Source organism: Cervus elaphus, chromosome 4, assembly GCF_910594005.1.
Source record: "Cervus elaphus chromosome 4, mCerEla1.1, whole genome shotgun sequence".
NCBI classification, from domain to species: Eukaryota; Metazoa; Chordata; class Mammalia; order Artiodactyla; family Cervidae; genus Cervus; species Cervus elaphus.
The window spans coordinates 67,383,014-67,408,190 of record NC_057818.1 but is presented as its reverse complement, the minus strand read 5'-3'; the positions used below and the strand labels follow the sequence as shown (position 1 = coordinate 67,408,190).

General features: G+C 47.8%; 1 protein-coding gene and 1 long non-coding RNA gene across 2 annotated transcripts in view; both read right to left on the bottom strand.

Moving 5' to 3' along the window:
* Window positions 1-1,918: 1,918 nt before the first annotated feature.
* LOC122692640 lies at window positions 1,919-7,230 on the bottom strand. The gene is made up of 4 exons (XR_006340697.1): window positions 6,623-7,230; window positions 5,700-5,826; window positions 4,988-5,109; window positions 1,919-4,381 (listed from the first exon to the last, which is right to left on the bottom strand). It is a non-coding gene; the product is annotated as an uncharacterized LOC122692640 (long non-coding RNA).
* A 5,122-nt stretch (window positions 7,231-12,352) lies between these two features.
* Window positions 12,353-25,177, bottom strand: part of LOC122692638 (zinc finger protein 805-like) — a 39,158-nt gene continuing 26,333 nt past the window's right edge. Inside the window, 4 exon segments of the mRNA XM_043900419.1 lie at window positions 12,353-14,650; window positions 14,653-14,682; window positions 14,685-14,777; window positions 14,780-15,551. Of these exon segments, the coding sequence (XP_043756354.1) occupies window positions 14,547-14,650; window positions 14,653-14,682; window positions 14,685-14,777; window positions 14,780-15,551 (999 nt within the window). The 3' untranslated portion in view covers window positions 12,353-14,546.

Genomic DNA, 25,177 nt, shown 5'->3' with positions numbered 1-25,177 from the left:
CCTTCCAAATGGGAAGTGAGATGAAAAGTGCTTAGCACAAGACCTGGTGCTGAACACACACAAGCTGTCACTGGTACTATTCATCATGACCACAATTTCTTACACATACAGCTAGAGGAAGATGTCGGAGGCTCCTCTTGGCAGAATTAATTAATTGGTTTGTGGAATTTGCAACAAAAACCATTGAATGTACCATCACCATTTGTAAACTGCATTGTAAGCGGCTGCTCAGTGTGTCTGAGCATGACTGGGACATGCTGGGACTCTTTGTGACCTCACGGACTGTAGCCCTCCAGGCTCCTCTGTCCAAGGAATTCTCTAGGCAAGAATACTGGAGTGGGGGGCCACTTCCTGCTCTGAGGAATCTTCCCCACTCAGGGATCAAATCCACGTCTCTTGCATTTCCTGCCCTGGCAGGTGGATTTTTACAAGTGCGGCACCTGGGAAGCACATCACACCCTTTATGTCAATAAAATTTGTAATCAACTTACATAATCTATATGCGCTTCTTTCTTAAGAGCAGAGTTAAATGTTTATCATCACACTCTATGTGTATACATATGATTATCTGCATTTGGAAATGCCCATGTAAATGTGTGTGTATGTGAGCGAGTGAGCTGTTGTGTGTGTCTCTGGATGGTTCCACCTATTCATGTACAACCATTTGTACATCTACATCTGTCAATGTGGCTGTACAAAGGTGTCTATCTTTGCTTCTCTCCATGTGCCCCTCTCTCAGTGTATCCATTCCTGCTGTCCTTGTGTAGCCTATGTGTGCGTCCAGTTTTTCTCTGGATGTCTCCACACTCCTGCACACCAGTGCCCGTGTCTGCATGTATGTATCTTGCTGCCGGTGGATGCGTCTGTGTGTTGTCCATGCACGTCCCTGTGAGCACTGTTCATGGTATGTATGGGACTTGTGAGCACACGTATCTGGGTGTCCTGTGTCTGTTTTCACGTGTGTGTGTGTCTTTGATCAATATAAATATATCCTCTCTATTCTGTGCCCTGGTGGGTATCTGTGTGTACATCTGCATAAAAAGAGACAGAAGCACTTCCATGTTTATTATAGTTCACAACAGCGAAGATGTGGAAACAACCAGAATGTCCATCAACGGATAAATTGTCAGGGAATGTTTAACAGGAGGATTCCTATGTGCTGCTTCTCATAAATCCTCTGTTCCTTTTCAGTGGAACAGCAAGCCACTCCCAGGACTGAGGTCATTATGTGAGGCAGGCTTGAGTCTCCTTCAGTAAACATTCTCTTTACGATAAAACTGCTTAGTCTCGATCCTCTTTCTTGAGATATGGATTGTCACCTGACCTTGTGATCACTATTAATCCCTTGGTAACAGTTGCTGTACATTTGGTTTTCTGATCTTTATCATTATCGAAAGAAATGTCTTGTACAACAGCCTATATATACTCACAGAAAGATTATTAAAGCACCTTTGCTCCATCAGAGCTTAGGTGTCTTTTTTGCCGCCCCCCCGCCACCCGCCCGCCCCCTGGCTAATTCTCTGGAGTGTAGAAACCCGTCATGCTCACTTTCCTGCCCAGGCTTCCAAGTCCCCCTCGAGAGGGCGCCCTGTGCCTTCGTGAGCAATCCAAGACCTGTGTCAAGGGCTTTATTGGTTCTCTGCGTAAACCAGGGAACATCAGCCTCTTTCTCTTTGACTTTCTTATTGTCAACTCTGGACCACCAGGCTCCGGTCCATTAAAGGACCCCGACAATAAAGGAATAAAAACACATATACTCAGCCTTGATAAAAAAGGAAATCCTGCCATTTTCAACAATACAGATGAACCTTGAGAAAGTCATGCTAAGTGATATACAGCAAATATTGTATAATATCCCTTATGCGTGGAAAAAGCAAAACAAAACCAAAAACTGAGCTGTAAAACATTACAGTGATGGTTACCAAAGGCCGGGGGTGGGGTGAGGGGATGGGAGAGAGATGTTCAGGGGTATACACTTACAACTCGTAGACAAATAATTCCAAGAGCTCTAACATAAAGTACCGGGATTACAGACAATAAAACTATATTATAAACATTAAACTTGCCAAGAGATATCTTATTTGTTCCCACCACTAAAAGAGATGATAATTCTGTGGCACAACGGAGGCTAACTGATGCTACGATGGCAATCATACTACAGTGTAAATTTATCTGATAAATATGTTGTACATCTTAAACATACATAGTTATAGGTCAATTATATCTCAATAATTAATGGATAAATAAAAATGAAGCCTTAAACAGTTTTAAGTAGTTAAGTAAAATGGATCCATTCATAAGTGTGTCCTTATGTCTTTAGATTATAATTTTAGACAACATTTTTGTATCCTAATTTAAGTTTTAAAGGCTTCATAAATCAAGGCATCACCTAAGATGATGTTTCGTAACAAGTAACATTTGCAGAGATGTTCTCAAGCTTCCAGCTTTCCTGGTGTGGCATGGCACACAGTGCATATTAATTCAGGTGTTTAATCTCTCAAACAAATTGAGAGTTTGTTTTGCCACTCAAAAACAACAACAACAACAACAAAAAACAGACAATAAACTGTCATTGGTTTCTCAGGAAAACCAGAAAAGTCATAAATATATTTCTTGGCCTGTTATATCTACTTATATTTTTCTTTCTCCTTTGTTTTTGTTTTTTAAATATTCCTGCGGTTGCTTTTTCAGTGCATAGTAAGGGCAGAGTTATGGTTGAAGATTTTTGAAACTGCACAGTAGCCACTGGTTCTCTCTCCTTTATAAATTCTCAGATGCAATGTCCGAGGATGGATCCATTTCCTATATGACTCTTCCAATGACAATAAGTGATGACTGATTTCAGAAGATTTTCTCACAGCATACGAACAGTTATTTCTCTTTGGTATAATTCCTCAGAGTATGACGCTTCCTCTGTTCAGAAGATTTTCCCCAGGAGTTACATTCAAAAGGTCTTTTCGCAGTATGAGTTCTCTGATAGTGCCTGAGACAAGTTCACATGTAAAAGGCTTTGGCCCATTTCTTACGCTCACAGGGTTTCTCCCCAGTGTGAACACTCTGAGGCTTGGTAAGGAATAAATGAAGGCAGAGGGACTGTCCACATTCACTGGATTCACAGCGTTTCTCCCTCATGTGAGCCTTCCCATATGGAATCAGGGAGGAGCTATAACGAAAGGCTCTCTGATATTCTTATACTCAAATGGTTTTTCTCCAGCATGGATCCTATTAGGCCAGACAAATAAGGGTGAATGAAGGCCTTTCCACATTCACTGTACTCTGGGATCCTCTCTTGTGAGAACCCTCACACGATGAGTGAAAAAAGTTGTCACAAAAGGTGTACCCACATACTTTGCACTCAAAGTATGACTGTCTTTGGAGCGGGAAATGTTACTTGGAACAAAAGCAGAGCAGACACAAGACACTTTCCCACATTCTCTGCATTCATAAGGCTTCTCAGTGTCAATGTGCTGTTACTGCATGAGCCTGACCACTCCTGTGGTTCTGCTGAGCACAAATCCTCACGTGCTGACTCGGGCCCACCCTCAGGAGAAAGGCACATCGATGTTTGTTAAAGCCATCCCACATTTCTTCCACTTGCAGAGATTCTTGCCTGCATAGATCATGGAAGCTTTCCCTGGTGCATGTGAGTTCTGTTTGTGAAAAGCATCTACAGGAGTAATTGTTCCGGTAATTGCTGGAGCACAGACTGTCACCTGTTCTCACACCGCTGTGTTCACAGCTCATCCTCCTCCTGAAGACTCTCCTTGTGGGAAACTGTCCCTGGGCTCCACAGCCCTTCTTGCATTTCTGATTTCTAGTTTGCTCTAACCCAGAGTCCCAGAGTCAACTGACCCTGGAGCAACGTTCCCTCCAACAAGGGCCACTGAGAGGCAGAAAGCTTTATGGCCTCAGTTGTGCTTTCCGGCCCAACGGGAACCAATACCCAAAAGGACCCCATGGCGATGACAGCAGAGAATAAGCTCCTGACACGCCCGCTTGGCTTCTCCCCATGGCGAGGGGCTGGGTGCTGGCCGGGAAGTTCTCTCCACCCTCCCTGCAAGTGAAGGCTGTCTCTGATGTATAGGATCCGTAGTACTTTACAAATGAAGCCTGCGTTTTCTCTTCTGAAGACTCCATTCTACCACTTCTGCATCTGGTCGAGGTTTACACTACACCCGAAATCTCTCCCCGTGATTCACCTGCTGGGAGTTCCCGGCGGCTCAGCCAGGGGCCAAACTGTCTTTCAAGACTGGGCCACACATGTCGCAGGGGTGAGCCGCGTGGGTGGAGGGCTCGGCCTGGGCAGTTCTCATCTGCAGCCGGCTCACAGGAGCCCCCTGCTCAGAAGGTGCGGCCACACCCGCCACTCCGGGCCAACGACCTGAGGGAAGACAGATGCACGTTCAGCTGGTGGCCTCCGGTAACAAATGTGTGTCTGATAACTGGCAAAGGGTCTGTGGGACTGCGGGCCTCACAAGGGGCCCAGAATCAGGAGGAGGAGGGGCCTCTGACACTTACAGAGGAAGGGAACCTTGGAGGAGGGGATACCACGATGGGGCACAGTGTGACCAGGGGCTCTCTGAACCACACCATGCAGATGGTCTCCAAGCAAGGCTCTTGGTTCCTTGAGCCGGTTGAGTGCTGAGAAAAAGGGTCTAGCCAGGGCCAGAAAAACCTGGCCTGACAGAATATCTAACCTGGCCCAGAATAGACTATCTGGCCTGATAGTGTTCAAGGAAAACTAAGGATATGTGCACATCTCGTGACACGTTAAAAGAAACCCAATGCTGTGGAGTGCTGCATGGAGGAGCAAGAAGTCAGATAAGATGTGCGACTAGAAAGGGGGGTGGGACGAACAGGTACCTAAGAGCAGAGTAGAAGTGACAAATGAGCAAAGCATCAAAGTTGGGGAAGGAGACACTATAGACGCAGCGCAAATTGCTGCTATAAAGTGAAGCCAGCCCTGATGCCCGTGCCCTCCACTCACCAGGCCTGGGCCTCCTCCAGGTCTTCTCTGCTCTGACCGGAGCAGCGTCTACCTCCTCAGGCACCCCAGGCTCCCCTCCGGCTGCAGCTCGGTAGCCCCATGAGACCTGGAAACTGCAAGTCCTAATGGGAAAGAACAGCTGATGAGGGGCCAGTAGTGACCCCAGCAGACCCCCTTCACAGAGAAGATGGCGGAAGGGGGCAGAACCTGGGGCACAGAGAGGCCAGGGATCTGGCATGTCGGGGGTAGACTGCAAGACTTCTCACCCCCAAGTACTTCATCTCAAAGTTCCCGGCAGCAGAGGTTGGGGCGGCTTTGGGAAAGGAGGAAGGTGTCCCTCGCCCAGCCCTGGGACTCACACTTTTACTCCAGGGAACAAGGAAAGAAGCTGCGCCATGACAGAACTGTGAGGCATCGAGAACTGCCCGTGAGAAGAAACTACATCCAGCTCAGGAAACTGAGAATCATGTCCCTTTTAACGCCTTCCAGCTGAGTGCTGGCTGGGTTTCAACACTATTTTATAATGAACAGAATATAATTTTGTTCATTAGAAAATAATGTAACACTGTGGGATGGCACTTCCAAGGGCAGGTTGTAGAATATGCCTGATTCTTTACCCAAAGCAACTGTGAGATAAATGTTTGTCTATTCAATGCACTAAGCTTTGGGGTAATTTGCCAGGTAGCAACGGATAACTAAAAGAGGGACTTACCCAGCGATGACACAAGTGCAAAGTTCTCCAGCATCACATCACGGTACAGGAGTCTCTGAGCTTCCTCTAGCAGCTCCCACTCCTCCCGGGAGAAGTACACGAACACATCCTCGAAGGTCACACAGCCCTGCCACGATGGGGACAGATAAGCTGGCAGGCAGCATCTCTCCCCAGAGCATCCCAGGTACCTCTTCTCCCCAGTGTCCCAACTCAGAGGAGACGCCTGACTTTGCACCACACTGGTAGTTGCTCTCTCCTCTTTTCCCTCTGATTACTGTGTGCAGCCCAGAGCAAAACCAGGCAGGTGGGCAGAAAAAAATACTTCCTAAGCTAAGTACAGTATGACGGGCCTCGAACTCTCTCCTGCCAGCTTGTTGTCCTGGTGTCATCCAAACTGGATCTCCCAGGCACAATCACGCTCGCGCTCACCTTCTCCCACCAGTCCCCAGGACTTGGGTCTTAAAGCTATCGGTTCACAATCCTCCCGGGGCTCCCTGCCTCTTCCCTCACTTCCACAGCCTCCTCTGGGCAGCCAGAGGAAACCTATGTAACGAAACGTGTTAAATCACCTCCACCTTATCCCCAAACTTTCAGAAGGGAGGTCTAGCTCCTCTGGCTGTCATTCCAGGCCTGACCTCAGCCCGGTGCTCTCTGTTCCCCTAAGGCACAAGGTAGAGCCTGATCACTCCCAACTCAGGCTCACCCCTGAGAGTCGGCACATGGCGCCGAAGTTTACTCCCGAGGTTGTCAGTTTAGGAATCTATTCATATGCCTGAATTCGGTATCCTAGCCCAGAAGCGACTCCCTCCAGAGACCCGCGACCAAGAACAGAGAGAAGGGAAGGCAGAGCCCCCGGACAAACACCAGCAGCTACCGCCAGGGGCGCGGACGCACGGCGTGGCCCTGGGTGACCCTCCACTCACCTGCGCTGGGTTCATCAGTGCTGCCGCACCCGCCACTGCCACTGGACGCAGTGGGAGGAATGGGGCCCCGTGAGGCGGGAGACCAGGGCAGGGTCCCCTCGGGCTGCGCCTCAAACTCCGAACCTCGCTATAAAATGATGTCAAACAACAACAACAAAATGACGTCAAATGCCCGGAAGGCCCAGGCCGCCGTCCCCGGGGCCCTTGGCGACGGAGCGCGGGTGGAGGCCTGCAGAAACGTGCAGTCTCGATGGAGACTGGCAAACGCGAGGCGCGAAGTCTCCTGTCCCATAGACGGAGACAGTGTCACGGCGAAGGAGCCGGGGCTGGGGCGTCACGGCTCCGATGAGGTGCGGAGATAGGCCCGCTACCTCGCTGGCCTTACCCGCCAGGCCCTAGAGACACGGACCCGGAGCTGTGCTCCGGTCCACGTGATCACCTTTCAACCGTCAACCGCTCCCGGAAGGAGGCTCTACAGCAACGAGACAGGAAGTCCCGCCCCGAAGGCGCCGGAAACGCCCCTTCCCGGACTGTGATTGGCCTAGGGGTGGGGGCGGGCACGTCTGTGCACCATAGTTAACGCCCAGCCTGTGCCCACGCGCGTGCGCTATTTCCCTTCTCCTTGTCGACAGCCCCTCGGCGCCAAGAGAAGAGACTGGGAGATAACTTAGCTTCACTTTTCCTAATACAGGGCGGGGCTTCCTCTTAAAGGAGACTGCCCAAATTGCCATAGGCCTGGGGGCAATGCCCCGCCTTCTCTGATCAACGCAGGACTTAGGGCCCCTTCCAGACGCAGGGCACGAGGCTGAGCTCACAAGCTATGGATAATTCTTAAAGCGATGCGAATGCCAGACCACCATACCTGCCTGCTGCAAAACCTGTGTGCAGGTCAGGAAGCTACAGAGAATGGACACGGACCAACAGACCGGTTCAAAGTTGGGAAAGGAGTATGTCAAGGCTGTATATTGTCACCTTGCTTATTTAGCTTATATGCAGAGCATGTCATGCGAAATAACAGGCTGATGAAGAACAACCTGGAATCAAGATTGCTGGGAGAAATTATCAATAACCTCAGACAGACAGACAACACCATCTTATGGCAGAAAGCCAAGAGGAACTGAAGAGCATTTTGATTCAAGTGAAAGAGGAGAGTGAAAAAGCTGGCTTGAAACTCAACATTCAGAAAACGAAGATCATGGCACCCTTCCCATCACCTCATGACAAATAGATGAGGAAACGATGGAAACAATGACAGACTTTATTTTCTTGGACTCCAAAATCACTGCAGCTGGTGACTGCAGCCATGAAATTAAGACATTTGCTCCTTGGGGTTAAAAAAAAAAAACCATGACCAACTTAGACAAGTATTAAAAAGCAGAGACATTACTTTGCCAACAAAGGTCCATATAGTCAAGGCTATGGTTTATCCAGCAGTCACGTATGGATGTGAGAGCTGGACCATAAAGAAGGCTGAGCACTGAAGAATTGATGCTTTTGAGCTGTGGTGTTGGAGGACTCTTGAGAATCCCTTGGACTGCAAGGGGAGCAAACCAGTGAATCCTAAAGGAGATCAATACTGAATATTCATTGGAGGGACTGATGCTGAGGCTGAAGTTCCAATACTCAGGCCATCTGGAGCGAAGAGCCAACTCATTAGAAAAGACCCTGATGCTGTGAAAGACTGAAGGCAAGAGAAGGGCACGACAGAGAATGAGATGGTTGGGTGGCATCACCGACTTGATGGACATGGGTTTGAGTAAGCTCCGGCAGATGGTGAATGACAGGGAAGCCTGGAGTGCTCCAGACCATGGGGTCACAAAGAGTTGGACACGACTGATTGACTAAACATTACTACTGTCATTAGTATTAACATGGGGCTTGCCTGGTGGCTAGGACGGTAAAGAATCTACTTGCAATGCAGAAGACCCAGGTTCGATCCCTGGATTGGGAAGATCTCCTGGAGAAGGGGGCTTCCCTGGTAGCTCAGATGGTAATGAATCTGCCTGCAATGAGAGTCTAAGACACAGGTTCGACCCCTGGGTCAGAAAGATCCCCTGGAGAAGGGAATGGCAACCCCACTCCAGTGTACTTGCCTGGAGAGTTCCATGGACAGAGGCGCCTGGCTGGCTGCAGTCCATGGGATTGCAGGCACAATGCTTTAATGTACAAGGCTGTGAAAGGCTAAGTTGTGGATACCTCTTTGCAAGAATGTTGGCATTATTTATGCAAACACAATTCCTTGAGTTGGCAAGTAGCCTCTCAGGTACTGATTAAATGCTTTACATAAAACCATACATTTGTATGTACTACTTTGCATAGTTCTTCTTTTCTATTCATATTTAGTTATCTCTTAAAGAGCAGGTAGACTTCTTAAACTACAGGTAGGCACAATGCCCAAAGAGTTGCAATATTACAAGTAAGAGTCTGATCTTGGGAACATCAGGCCTAAGTGCCCTCAGGTCCAAGTAGAGTGGAGTTGATAGTTTCACGTTTATGACATGATGACATATCGAGCTCCCAATGACTGGGGCCTCCTTCTTGCCCGCCTGTCCTCTTCTTCTGACCCTAAGGACTGGCAGACTTGGGTACAAATATGTGATGATGAGATGGCCCAGCTGGAAGCTCAGAGGCTTTTCAGGTCATCAGGACCTGTCCTCATCAAGACATCATTACCATCAACCCACCTCCTGAACCTACAGCACCCAAGGGAGTACTAAGTCCTGGGGAGGTTTGAGATTGAGAACCACTGAGGAGATTCCCAGAACGGTGCACAAATGCAAGAACAATTAAGACACACATCCACAACCACTTCTGCCTGTATTCATCTGGCCACAACTTATGCACACGGTCCCAGAGTTAACTGTTAAGGAAAGCTGGGACATGCTGACCTTCCAGGCATCCAGAAAGAGACAATGGAGTTTGTTAGGCATCTAGTCGGTTTATGTCACAATCCATCAGTTTGGTTACCAGACATATTATTTCTCCAATGCATTCTACACAGTCATCCTTTTATTATTCCAACAACTCAAAACCCTACCTAATTACTGAGCCTATTAGAATTTCTAGGATGTGTTGTTCTTGTAGCATGTTCAAATACTGTTCCTTAATACCAGGAAACTGTTAACACAAAATAAATCACCTCAAGTCACATACGACATATAGTGGGTCCAAGACATAGTGGATGGATATACTGAAAATGTTTGTCCAAAAGAGAATGAAATAGTAGATAACTCACCCACACATGACACAACACTGTAAAGCAACTATACTCCAATTTAAAAAAACAAAAAGTAACCCACACAAAATAGACCCTAGAACTACATTTAAGGCCAGAGGAAAATGATCCCAGGTGAAAGGTCTGCAGTGACAGAAGGACCGAAGAGCCAAGAAACGGGCACCTGTGAATAAAGGCAGTTAATTATCTATGTAAAACATGAACAATATCTCGTTGAGGAGAACAATGGAATTACCACGTGATCCTCAACAATATCCATCACATCATGCAAAAGGTTGATATTAACTTATACTTTGCTGTGTTAAAGACATGCATTATAATTTTTAAGCTTAAACACTAATAAAGCAGAAGTATAGACATTACCAACTAACAGTGAAGTTTAGAATGTAAATAATCTACAGAAATTTTTAAAAGAATGTGTAGACACAGAACTGAAGCAAAGATAACCACAATAGGAAGATGCATTTTAAATTAAATATGCCAACTATCACATGAAATGTATATTGAATAAATGTTTGAATTAGATGTCAGTAGTTTTTAGTAGGCTGAAAACTATCCAGCAATATTCAGTTTATAAGTCAGTTTTGAAGATATGTTACAGAGATAAAGCAAATAAAATTTTGGAAAATAAATATATTAGAGTTATTTAAAAACAAAATACAAAAGGGTGCATTTGTATCTGAAAAATAGATTTAAGAAACAAAATAGCAGGAAGACATATTTTTAAATTTGTATACAATCTTAAACATCAACTTATGTAAAATAATTTTACTCTAAGAATAAAAAGTTACATCTATAAATAAATTGAAACATCTTAATGCTATCTCAGTAATTTTTATAAGGCAGGAATAACATTGGTCAAGTTTCTACCAGATCCATACACCAAGATGAATAAATCTGTCCTGACAGATACATATAGAACTGCATATGCTAAATAGAGGATGTTTGCTTTTTAGCACAAAATAAATATATATAAAACAGACAATAAACAGGACTATAAAAAATTCTTTAATTTGCATAGGATGAAATAAAACAGAATGAAATAAAGCAGGACACAGATTAGTAACAGAAGATGTGAATGAAAACATCTAAAGATGTGCTTGAAATTGTTAGAAAATAACTATGCCTGAAGGAAGTAAAGATCATCAAAATGTGCTTTTTGAAAATAATCACATCCTCAATGCCAACTGGATAGCTTTTATTAAGCAGTATAAAGGGCAGAATTCCAATGGCTAGGACAAACAGACATGATCTGGCTTTACCTTGAGAATATGGGCTTGCACTAGCCACCTGCCTTCTCTGCACCTCAGTTTTCTAATCATTAAATTGAAGAGGGTCTCTATGGTCTCTCCTCTAAAGTGCTCAAGTCCTATTATTCAAAGCATAATTTTGCTGATTTTAAATCATTATAAGATATGCAACTTGAAACTTCAGTGTACAATGTATCAAAGCTAATGACAACCCTACATATTCTCATGAAGTGTAGTTAATGAATTCCATTAAATGGAATCTCCAGGCCAAAATGGTTTCACCAGAGAATTCTACCAAATATTTAGAGAAGAAAGAAAACCAACTCTCAAAATCTCAACCAGGATGGGCGGGGGGCGGGTGGGGAGGGAGAAACACTCAAAGTTCATTTTGGGAGGCCAGTATTATTCAGACAGCAGTGTCAAAAAAATAAACTATGTATAGGCCAATATGCTCATGATTTTACACATAAAATTTCTTGACAAAATACTGGCAAAAGGAATGTGTGTATGTCTGTGTGTTCCATATTCTATAACTACAGGGATTACTGCAGAAATGCAAGGCTTGGTCAACATTCAAATCCAGTCAGACAATCCATCATATAAACAGGCTATAGAGGAAAAGTCGTATGATCGTATCAGCTGAAAGAGAAAAGGTATTTGACAAAATTCAACACCAATTCATAATGAAAGCTCTTTGCAAATGAGGAGGGAAACCTACCAAACTTGATTTTAAAACATCTATATAAAAACCCATACTGTCATCTTATTTAATGGTCAAGCAACACTGAATACTTTCCCGTTAACATTAAAAACAAGACATGGGAGTCCTCATTCATCATTTCTATTCAACATTGTACTGGAAATTCTAGCTAGCAGAATAAAGAAAGGAAAAGGAAATAAAAAGGATACATCTAAGGAAGAAGAAATAAGATGTTCACTATTCCCAGGTAAGTGTTATTTGCTCAGTTGTGTTCAACTCCTTGTGACCCCAGGGACTGTAGCCCACCAGGTTCCTCTCTCCATGGATTTCCCAGGTAAGAATACTGGAGTGGGTTGCCACTTTCATGCTCCAGGGATCTTCCCAACCCAGTGATTGAACCTGGGCCCCCTACATTGCAGGCAAATTCTTTACCGTCTGAGCTGAGCTGCAGATAGATAACTTATTGCTTATGAAGAAAATCCTGAGGAATCTGCAAACAAAGAAACTTGCTAGAACTAATAAATGAGTCCAGCAAGGCCATAGGATACAAAGTCAACATATAAAAATTTAATATATTTCTCAATAACAGTAATGACAATGATAAAACTGAAGTTAAAAACTCAATAAAAACCTAACAAAATATGCTCAGGATCTGTAAGCTGAAAATTATAACACTTATGAACTAAATCAGAGATCCAAATAAATGCAGAAACATACCATGTTCATGGAGTGGAAGACTCAACATAATAAAGATGCCAAATTTCACAAAAATGATCCATAGATTAATGGAATTTCTATAAAAATCCCACAAGATGTTTTTAATATATAGACCAGTACATGTTAAAACTTATACAGGAAACCAAAGGAAAAATTGACATGGGAAGCTAAATCAATTTTAAAAACTATAAAGAAAAAAACGATAAAGAAGATGGAAGTACTTTATCCAATTTTAAGACTTAATAGCTACAGTATTCAACATAACGTACTAGCAGAGGTTTAAATACACAGATCAGTAGGATCACATAAAGAACTCAGAAACAGTCCAAAAATTAACATGCCCAACAGATTTTTTTTTTTTATTAATTTCAGTTCAATAGAGGCAGGATAGTCTTTTCAACTATTCAAATGGTGCCAAGAACAACTGAACATCCTTAGGCAAGAAAAACCACAACTTAAACTGCACACGGTTAATACAAAAAGGAACTCAACTTGTATCAGAGATTTAAGAACCTAGAGCTTGCTGAAGACTTCTTAGACAAGACGTGAAAAGCATGAAGAGTGGCCTTCACAATAATGCCATAGAGTAACACAACAGAAATCACATGGCCTACAACGGCCATACAGAACTCGACATGGAGTCACTTGAAAAGCCCTGAGAGGGGTTCACAGTGAATACATGATTATTTTTATGTCTTTCTGTACAGTATATTTCTTAACGTGAGGTAATACTATCACATGTTGCTTAAAAAAATAAAAGGAAGGAATCTCAAAATACCCTGACAAATGATATTAGTCATTAGTCCTTATGCTGGGACTAAGCCAAAGGCGACAACCGTGGAACTCACCTGTACCTGTACGGACACAAGCTCATTTCAGTCGGAAAATTTCCAGTCACTTTACTTGACAGTGAGTCTTCACACAAACTTTTGTAAGATTAAAAATGAGATTCCTTCTCTGAATGTATTGCTATCATTTAGCTTACATTAGCTGCGTGTTTTGTTCTGTTTTGGCTGCAATTTAACCTCTAGAAACTCACTGAAGTGTTCGTGAAGCCTCTCTAAGGAGGAATCAGAGGGAAGAACCGGGACATGTGGGAAGGATGCACAGTTACACTGTCCTACTCACCCTACAGACAAATAAAAAGATAAAGAGATTAAGTATATGAGTGTCAGCTGGTTAAAGACACATGACACATTATGTTTCAAAAATATCAATCAAGCAGGCCGGTGGCCATGGAAGTCGGAATCCGCTAAGGAGTGTGTAACAACTCACCTGCCGGAAAAAAAAAAATCATTTCAGTAAAATGGGTTCATTCCACATACATCTTTATCTCCTTAAATATGAAAGTGTAAGGCAAGCCTTCATATTCCTCACAGACACAGGCTGCTCAAGGGTAGAGACAATGCTGTAGAACAAAGGTGTGTGTGCTAGCTGCTCAGTCGTGTCCGCCTCTTTGCAACCCCATGGACTGTAGCCCGCCAGGCTCCTCTGTCCATGAAATTCTCCAGGCGAGAACACTGGAGTGGGTTGCCAGTTCCTGCTCCAGAGGATCTTCCCGACCCAGGATCGACCCGGGTCTCCTGCATTGCAGGCGGATGCTTTACTGTCTGAGCTACTAGGCAAGCAAAGGTGGCTATTAGTAAATCTTTTCAGACACACTCTCAGCTGTTTAACTCTCCTGACAATGGACAGCAGTGCATGTGTATACAAGATAAATAAAAGGAACGAGGTCATCTGATCTCTGCAACAACACTCCTCTTAACTCAGATAAACTAAGGGATGACAAAATGCCTCAGGCTCCTCATGGATATCTGAAAGCTGTGTTTGCATTTCTTCTTCTCTTCCCTGTCTCTTCCTCTTTTGTTTAAATATCCCTGAGATAATTTTGCAGTGTAAACTGAGGAAGAAGATGTGCCTGAAGGTTTTGCTAAGTGCAAAATAAAGATTGGCTCACTCTCCTGCATGAATTTTCAGATACAGAATAAGTTTCCAGGCTGACTCCGTTTCTAACATGATTCTTTAGATGACAATGGATATCTTGCAAATAGGTTTTCTCACAGGGAAGAAAAATGAGGGGATTTCTTTTTGGTATGAATGATCAGATTCTGAGCAAGATGTTTCAATGGCAAAAGATTTTCCTCAGGGGCTACGTGCAGAAGTCTTTCCCCAGAAAGAGTTCTTAGAGGTTCGACTCTAAAGTGTGGAATGACATAAATGTGCAGAGTCGTCCCACATCTGTCACACGGCAGAGTGTCCCCCAGTATGAACCCTCTGGTGCTGAGTAAGGGATGAGCTGCAACTGAAGGCCGTTCCACACTCACTTCACTCACATGGCTTCTCTCCACTGTGGATGATGGAGTGTCGAACGAGGCTTGTGCTCCACCAGAAGGCCTTCCCACACTCCACGCATTTGTAGGGCTTCTCTCCACTGTGAATCCGCTGGTGGCTGTTGAAGTATGACCTGCGGCTGAAGGCTTTCCCACACTCCGTGCACTTGTAGGGCTTCTCTTCGCTGTGGGTGGCGAAGTGCCGGCTGAGGCCTGACCGACTGCTGAAGGCCTTCCCACATTCCTTGCACTCGTACGGTTTCTCTCCGGTGTGGGCCCTTTTATGGAAGATGAAGGTGGAGCAGTAGATGAAGGCCTTTCCACACTCGGTGCACACATAGGGCTTCTCCCCGGTGTGGATCCGCTGGTGCGTCGTGAGCTGTGCCCCGCGGTGGAAGGCCTTCCCGCACTCGAGGCACCTGTAGGGCTTCTCTCCGGTGTGGATGATGGAGTGCTGGATGAGTCTAGTGCTGTTAGAGAAGCCCCGCCCGCACTCACGGCACTCATAGGGCTTCTCCCCGGTGTGGATCCGCTGGTGCGCTGTGAGCTGTGACCTGCGGCGGAAGGCCTTCCCACACTCGCTGCACTCGTAGGGCCTCTCCCCGGTGTGGATCAGCAGGTGCTGTAGGAGGTGTGTGCTCTGGCTGAAGGCTCTCCCATACTCTGTGCATCCATGGGGCTTCACTCCAGAGTGAAGCTGCTCGTGTCGAACAAGGGAGCCATGTGTGCTGAAAGCTCTTCCACAGTCCCCACACTCACGGGGAAAGTTTTCTTCATGAGTCAGGGGTCCTGTCACCAGCCCACGTGACTCCCGTTCACAGAGCATGTCTCTTGGAGGGACTCGCTGCTGTGCAGTCCTCGAGGGCAGACGGTCATCTGTCCCCAAACCATGGTGATCAGGGTTCACTTTCCTAGGGAGTTCCTGCCCCTGATGGCCTATGCCTGGTCTCAGGGGACCTTCCTGCATCTCCAACGGCCCATCCCCATCCTTGGTTTGCACCAGCTGGGAGTGTTCTGAGTCCCACTGAGTCAGTTGTTTCTGGGGAGAGACTTCGTCAGATGAGGCTGGGTGGGAAGGGGCAGGCTGTGGGGCCTCAGGGTTTTTGTTGTCACCTGGAGGGAAGACAAGACACAAAAAGGCTCATAAGTGATGGCAGAGTAGAAGAAACTAAATCACCATGTCAGTGGGAATAAGATGAAGACAGGGGCCATCTTTTCAGCCTGCTGTCTTTTCAGGCCTCTGAAACCCAAGGTTGCAATTTCTTTCTTTCTCCTGTTTGAATTCTTGAAAATTTTAAAGGGAAAGCCCAGCAGGGAGAGTATGGACAGGGGACAGAATGTCTGGAGACGAGGAGGGCAGACAGGAATGGTGACACTGCGTGTGGTGGGTCTGCTGCAAACCACAACACCTCACGGTGCTCTGCACAGGGCAGCCAGCGAGGAGGTACCGAGTGCTCCCAGGTGGGCGGCAGGGACGGGCTGTGGAGGCTTCCTGGTGAGGGCAGGCCTCCGGGTGTGGCAGAAGCTGCAGCACACAGAAGATGATGAGGTTCTCTCAGCCTTAGGAAAGAGAACGAACAAAGGCACACGGTCTTCCAGAACCAGGGAGCTGCCCTGCATGAGGGCACAAGGTTGGAAAGAGGAGGGCTCTGAGATGGGATTAGTGTCCTTACGAGAAGACAGAGGAGACAGCTTGCTCCTTTTCACTGCCACATGAGGACAGAAGGAGAAAGCTGCCATCTGCACACAGGGGAGTGGGCCCTCCACAACCGGGATCTGCCAGCACCTTGATCCAGGTCTTCCCAGATTCCTGAACTGACAGAACAAAGTCTGCTCTACCTGGGCTGTGGCTTTCTTGTTATAGCAGCCCACGCTGAGACAGGAGGGCATGAGCAAGGTTCTCAGGCTGGAGTCTGGGGATGTTAAGTGCATTGTGTTCAAAAAGAAACGAATAAGCAGAGAAATAATTCCATTCCTACATCAACTAGTCTAGGTCATTCATGAATCAGTGATGACAATGAGCCCACAGAGCCGTGAAGTGAAACCTGTACCTGAGCTCCACCAAACAGAAGTTAGGGTCATGTGAGTATCATGGTCTCTGACCACACAAACCTAGGCCTGAATTCCAGAAGAACTCAACATGAGCTTTATGGCATCTGGCAAGGCACTCAAATGTCACAGGCCTTCATTTTCCTCTTTTGAAAATTAAAGCTAAAACGAGAACCTGTCCTGTAGGACTGCTGTGAAGATGAAGGGACACACCACCTACACCATGTGCAGTGGAGGGCCAGACACGGGGCAAAAAAATCAATCAATCAGATTCAACCTTTTATTACGGATCAGTCCAATATGTGCACCAGGGACCTAACCAGGAAGCAGGCAAACTGATGGCGTGAGAACAAGAATGTGTGGGTTAACCTTGGAGAGTTTTTTAAGAATAAAAGGATGAACCCCTCTGCAGGGCAACAGCGGAGACTCAGGCAGAGAACAGACATGTGGACACAGTGGCGGAGGAGAGGGTGGGCGAGCAGTATCAGAACACAGACATCACCGTGTGGAAGACAGCCAGGCAGTGGGAGGCGAGGATGGAAGCTACACATGGGACACTCAGGTGACAGGCGAGGCTTTAAGGATGAAGCAGCACAAAGACCAGGCTCTACTGTTGACATGAAGACGTGCTGAGACCTCGGGGGCTGGGGAGTGGCTGCGAGGGTCAGTGTGGGAGACAGGACAGACAGACCAAGGGGCACAGAGCAGAGACAGGGAGACCAGCCAGGAGCGTGCTGGCATCACCCAGGCAGAAGCCGAAAGCCTGGACTGGGAGCGTGGGGACGGGTCTCGCATAGCTGGCGGAGGTGACGGACTCGAGACGTGCGCTCGGAACGGACAGGGTCTGGTGCCGCCTGGATGGAGGCGCTGGTGGAGACGGGCGTGCCGAGGAGCTGTCTGAGATGTGCCCGCCTCCTGACCTGCTCGCGAGGCGGGAGGAGTGGGCAAGGTCTGAGCTCTCTCTCGGGTGTGTCGAGTGTGAGGTGCCTTGAGGTTTGGGCAAAGAGGACAGAAGACGAGAGAAAGAGGGTGCACCTGTCCCCTTGATGCTGGGAATGTCGGTGGCAGAGAAGGTGGCAACGGGCTCCAGCTGTCCAGAAGGAAACGTGAGACACTGTCCTGACTCGCAAGCACTAGTCCTGTGACACCAACAGCTCACGTCTGCTGAGCCGCTCTCTACAGTCGGGTCCAGTGAGGAGCAATTTCACACACAATCTATTACATCCTCTAACCACCCAACAGGCAGAAACCATGAGGACTGTAAATTTCCAGGACTGAACAGAGTGTAACAAACCACGCTCACCAAACCATTTCTTTCCTCTCCGTGGACACACTCAGCCTCTCTTCCCAGCCCTGGGCACCAGATGACAAGGTCAAGTCGCAAGTCAGTGGAACATGAGGGAAACACCGTGTTGGGAGCTGCTGTGACACTCTTCCTTCTCTGTCTCCCCTCTGCCAGCTGGAGGATGCCAGGAACCCTGGGGGGCCCACACGAATGACAGGAGGCACTCCGGTCCCAAAACACTGCCTGCTCACAGCTCCCCACAGACCCACGTGGTTCTTGGCTCAAGAAGAACACTTTTCCGTACACTGTGCCACAGAGATTCTGGAATACGCCTGTCCGAGCAGCTAGATTTACCTTGGCCAAACGCACAGACAAAGATCGCGGAACATCCTTGGGCCACAAGGCTGTGTGCTATGTCACACCTAGTCTTTAAGCTCACGCTCATGGAGCTGAGAGCCTGAACTGACCTGACACACCCCACACCTCCCAGCAGCATCACAGGGCAGGGCAAGCATGGGTCCAAAGGCTGCAGGGATCCCCCGCGCCCATGACAAGAACATTCTCACAGAGCGGACGGGCCGTGGCCTCCATGAGGTGTGCATGTTGCCCTGACCCCCCTGGCCAGCTATGGGTACTCACACGAGCAGGAGCCAGGGGTGGGCCCTCTTTTCGACGTCTGTGACTCAGGGCCAGGCTCCGCTGGGGAGATCAGCTCTGGCTCAGGCAAAGGACATCCTGTTCAGAGAGAAAAAAAGAGAATGTGGGGATGTGTAGGAAGAAGAAGCCTCTCAACCGAGACCAGGACTGCAGGGTTTGGAAGAGAACCCAACATGCGGCTGCTCCCCTCCAGGCAAACAGAACCCTGCACCTGGGAAACATGTGAGAACACCACCCTCGGTCCCCAAAGACGGCAGATGTGACCGCCGGCTGCACAGACAGGACCCCTCCCCGATCTCCATCCCCAGACCCCCGCGCCGCTGAGACTATTTCCTGAGGACTTTACCTAATTCAGTGGAGTCAGGGGCCTCCGCCTGCCTCCCTGAACACCAGCAACACGCAGGGTGTCCTGTTACCAGCACAGAACAGGTCAGACAAAGTCTGTGGGGAGAAGTCCAAGTACCCGCGGCCTTAAATGCTTCCCGGGTGCTGGTGACCAAACTGGCATGCTATGGACCCTGGTCTCCATCGTCACACAGACAGCAGCTAAGGTCCACAGTGTCCCACATCACCTGCTCCTGCCCTCGGGAAGCAGCTTACGATGTCTGTGAGGGGACTGGCCTCAGCACCAGGACCAAGGATGTGGAGAAACAGACACCTGAGTTGGCACCCCCACCTGGGAGCCAGCATCACCTCTGAGCTTCTTCTTAGACAACATGATACATTTCCTTTCGGGCACAGACTGCTCCAAACACACATCAACAAAGGAGGGGGTCAGGGACGCAGATAAGCTGTTGGTGGAGGTACGGGGCCCACACAGAAAGTGCGCCCGCAGCGCAGATCCTAAACCACGGCCCAGGACTCACCAGTCATCACTAGGCAGATTTCACCCCATCTGCTTATGTGCTCAGGGACGGGGCGATGCAAATTAAGGAGCCTGCCCTTTGCTGTCAGGAGTCACGCCCCCTGTGACCCCAGGGACTTTGCCTGTGCTGCCCTGTCCAACTGGAAGGCTGCTTTGCCCACTTTCCTCTGACTAGCTTACTCGTCATTCTTTGGGTCTCACCTCAAATGTCACCTCCTGAGAAGATTTCACTAAACTGCGGCTTCTGAGTCTAGGAGCTTCATGGCATTTTCTTAACCCTAATGGTAAGTCAAAGCTCGTATTTAGTGGACTTCCTGTTTCCAGTTCTGCCTATAAGAGCTTCCGAGTCCCCACTCCATCTGAACAACAAGTGGAAAGCTGAACAGACAGAAAAATCGAGTCGTCTTGGGTCAATAACAGAGGCTAGGGGACAGGGTAAGCTGCTGTCCCCAAGACTGGAGACACAGGGAATACAGTGAGTCACGGGAGCAGAGACCAGTGAGCAGAGCTGCCACGGGAACCAGCGCCAGGTGAGGAGACCTGAACGATAATTAAAGAGCTGCGGCAGGTTCAGAGCGGACAACTCTGAGAGTAAAGAAGTCAAGTGGGACTCAGTAGTAGGCAGGCCCTCAGTGTCGTGGGATCTCTCTCCACGTCACGCACAGCTGTCGGGAAAAACTGCCGTGAGTCATGCTAAGAGCTAGAGCGAGCATCAGAACCTGACAGGCCAGGGATGCTGGAACCATCAGATCAGGAATTTTCAATGGCATTGATGAATATGCTAAGGGCTTTAATGAACGAAGTAGACAGCACCCAAAAACAGACGGGCAATGGAAGCAGATAGAAGGAAACTCTAATTAAGAAGCAAAAAGAAATGTCACAGATCAAACACCACTGATGAATGCCTTTGATGAACTCATTAGTAGACTGGATGTGAGAACCGATGCCCCCCAACCTCAAGACTTACAATAAAATTACGGTACTGAAGACAGTGTGATACTGGTGAAAGATAAATGGAACAGAATGGAAAGCACAGGAACAGACTCACATAAGACACTCAACGGATTGTTGACAAGGTGCAAACGCAACACGACAGAGCAAAGCTCGTCTCCGCCACGAACGGCAGAGCAACAGGACATCCACACGTCACAAACGCCATTGAGACAGAGGCCTTACACCCTTCACAAAATTCACTCAGAGTGAACCACAGATCTAAACGGAATAAAAGCCCACAAAACTCCTACAAGATATTACGGGACAAAACCTAGGTGGCTACAGGTACGTGACACCTCCCTAGATATAATACCAAAGGCATAACCCAGGAAGGAAATGACTGATAAGCTGGACTTCATAAAAATTATAAACTTGTGCTCTGCCAAAAGATAGGAGAGGACAAGCCACACACAGACAGGAGAAAATATTTGCAAAAGACATATCTGATAAAGGACAGTTGTCCAAAAATACAAATATTTCTTAAAATTAGACAGTAAGAAAACAACCCCATTTTAAAATAAGCCAAATATCTTAACAGACAGCTTCCCAAAAGCAAGGACAAAGACCTTAAAAAACATCTCACCAAAGACAATATACAGATGCAAAACAAGCATATGAAAAGATGCTCCACAGACTGTCATCAGTTAAGTCGCTCCATCGTGTCTGACTCTCTGCAACCCCATGGACTGCAAAGCGCCAGGCCTCCCTGTCCATCACCAACTCCCACAGTTTGGTAAAACTCATGTGCGTCAAGTCAGTGATGCCATCCAACCATCTCATCCTCTGTGGTCTCTTTCTACTTCTGCCTTCAATCTCTCCCTGCATCAGGGTCTTTTCCAATGAGTTAGGACTTCACATCTGCTAACCAAAGTATTGGAGCTTCAGCTACAGCGTCAGTCCTTCCAAAGAATATTCAGGACTGATTTCCATTAGACTCTCATCAGGGAAATGCAAACCTAGACACCAGTGCACACCTATGAGAAGGGGTAAAACAGGAACACTGACAACACCAAATGCTGGGGAGCATGCTGCGCTCCAGGAACCCTCATTCCACGCTGGTGGGAATGTAAATGATGCCACCATTCTGAAGTCTGGTGGGTTCTCAAAAAACTACACATGCCCTCACCACAGGACCCACCAGTCACAGTCCCCACTCTTGACCCAAAGGTCCTGAAAACTCACACTTGCATAAAAACCTGCATGGCTGCACATGGACATTCACAGCAGCTTTTCTCATAACTGCCTACATTTGGAAGCAACCTAGATGAGCTTCCCTTGTGGCTCAGCTGGTAAAGAATCCGCCTGCAATGTGGGAGACCTGGGTTCGACCCCTGGGTTGGGAAGATCCCCTGGAGAAGGGAACAGCTACCCACTCCAGGATTCTGGCCTGGAGAATTCCATGGACAGTCCATGGGGTCAGAAAGAGTCGGACAGGACTGAGCGACTTTCACTTCAGATTTCTTCAGTGGGTAAGTGGGTGAACTATGGCACATCCAGACAATATCATTCAGCACCAAAAAGCCATGAAAGGACGTGAAGAAACAGATGCCCATTACCGAGTGAAAGAAGCCAATCTGAAAAGGCTAAGTACTATCAGATGACAGCCATATGACATTCTGGAAAACACAAATGGAGACAGTCAAAAAAGATCAGTGGCTGGTGAGGGTTGGGGGTGAACAGATAGGACTTTTAGGGCCACAAAAGTAATCTGGACGATACTATGATGGATACATGTCATCTGTCCAAACTCATGGAATGTACAATACCAAGAGTAAACCCTAACGCACACTATGGACTTTACGTCATCATGTGTTCATGTAAATACATCAGCTGTAACGAATGTACCATGTAGGGAGAACACAGATAACAAAAGAGGCTATGATCCCTTGGAGGAGGAAATGGCAACCTGCTCCAGTATGCTTCCTGGAGAATCCCATGGACAGAGGAGCTTGGCGGGCTACAGTCCATGGGGTCACAAGAGTCGGACACGACTGAATGACTAAACAAAACCCAATGCGCCTGTGCAGGGAGCAGATTGTGGGAAATCTCTGTACTTCCTCTCAATTTTGTGAACCTAAAACTGATTTTAAAAAAATAGTCTTAAAAAGACATTTTTTACAGGTATGACCATATTCCAGGGACTATGCCAAGCAACTTAATTTAAATGTATTAAAAAAAGAACTGAATTAAGCTTATGTACTAATTTAGAAAAGAAATGACATACGTATCTAAAATATTGAGCCTGTTCATTCAAGAACAAGGTATAAATGTCTGCACGGATCTGAGTTTTTTTAGGTCCTAAGCAAAGGACTATTTTGACTGTCCTTGTGGACCCTGCATGAAAAATTCTATTGCAGGATCTCCTTACAGCACCCACATGAAGTACGTAGTGCAATAAGCAGCATTTTACAGATAATGAAACGGGGGCTCAGGCAGATGAAATTATCTGCTGTAGCCAGGACTCGGTGAATGGCTGAGCCAAGATGAAATCCAAGGTCTGCTCACCTCTGGCACCTGGCCTATTTACGTACAAAGCTACCCAACACTGTTTCAGAGAACGCTGAGTCCACGTGTAGGCGATGGCCATGACAAGGAGGATGATGTCGTCATTAACGGCAGCGACAGCAGCAGGGGTCCACAAAGGCTAAACCTGCTCTCACTCACCCTCAGGACCGCCGGCCATGTGAAGAGGACGCTGCATGACTTCAGGACACCGCCTATGCGAGGATGGACACAGCAAGGTTCAGTCACTGGCCCGGGGACACGGCGCTCACGGGCAGGGCAGCAGAGTGGGATCAGCCGCCAGGGGCCGAGCACCAGACCCGGCCTCCCAAGTGCTCCCGTCAGAGGGAGACGGCACACAGCGGGTGTGAGGCCAGCAGCCTCAGACAAGTGGCTGTGGTGGGGAGAGGGTGGCATGAGCAGGGGCCGGAGGGAGGGGCAGACCTGGGGACGCCAGAATTCAGTATTTCACGAACCACTAAAAAGAAAACCTTGGGGTGGGAATCCCACACTGTGATTGGATCAAATAGAGACCTTTGTACAAACATCAAGTATCACTTACTCTTGTCAAGATTTCACAAAAGAAAGGACTCGTGCCACCAAAAAATGCAAAGGAGAGCTTTTCGTGATCAAGATGTGCCTTTAGAGTGGACAAGCTTTCTGAGTCACTCATGCCAACAGCCCTACTTTCCTTACCATCTGAGGACAGTGTGTGGGAGAATGACATGAGGCGAGCATGAACAGACACACAAGACAGACATCCGGAAGGAAACAGGTGAGGGGGATGCGGGTGGCAGAGAGAAAGCACTTGGAGACTACTTCCTTCTGCAGAGTAGCTGCAGCAGCAAAAGTGAGCAAGCCACACGGCGGACCCACAGAGAGGCAGAACGGGAGCCCCAGAAGCCAGGGCAGAACACGCTTCTCTAAATCACTGCATCGGTCCCTCGGGGAGCCCAGCAGGAATTCTGACCTCCGGGTTCTGTAAGACGCCCCCGTTCCGTCCCAACACACCCTTTTCCTTTGGCTGTGACCAAAGGCAAACTAGTCTTCTGGTCCAACCCTCCCTCAGTGAGACCTACGGGGCCCAGGCAGGAAGAGGTGAGAACAGAAAACAGCTGAAGCTCTGGGGGAGGAGGCTGGCGGGTCGCAGAGGCCTTCTCAGCCCGCCGGGCCTGGAGCCAGAGGGGGAAGACAGCAGAGTGGGGGCCTCACCCAGAGACACCAGGAGCCTGCAAGTCTCCAGCATCACCTCCCAGTACAGCGTCCTCTGGACGGGGCCCAGATGCCCCCACTCCTCCTGGGTGAAGGTCACGGCCACGTCCTCGTAAGTAACAGGCACCTGGAAAGTAACAGAGGCAGCGGGGTTGGTCTTGGGGCTCTTGGTGGGATCGGAGCCCATTCCTTTCCGTGGCGAAGACGCAGAGACCCGACACCTCCCGCAGGCTGAGCTCGGGGCGGGCCACAAGGAGGCGGCCACCACCCAGGGGTGACCACAGCCACGGAGAGACGGAAGCTTCCCGTGTGGGAGCCAACGGAGAACGACACGAGGTCAGCACCGTCTGCAGGGGCGGTGGGGCACAGAAGGGTAAGGGCGCGACGATCTCAGAAAAATGAGAAAGAAAAGGGGTGAAAATATGACTGATATCCCAACACCAATAATAATCACAGCGACAGCACCCCGCACCCACTGGTCCCCACTGCATGCCTGCCTCGGGCTGAGCGCGTTGCATGTTTTGTTAAAGTGACTGAAAGTCCCCAGCCTGAAGCCCCATTCCTGAGGTCGGAATCCAAAGTCCTCAATCAACACTTGCCTGTGGAACAACTTCTCACGATCATTGCACACCTCACAGGAGCATCACCCGAAGCGGTGATAGCTGCATGGAAGTGGACAGGCCTGTACGGGCTCCGCTGCTTTCTGAATCCTGGAGACTCCCAGGGAGAATCCACAGGAACCACCCCTGCTCATCTCTAT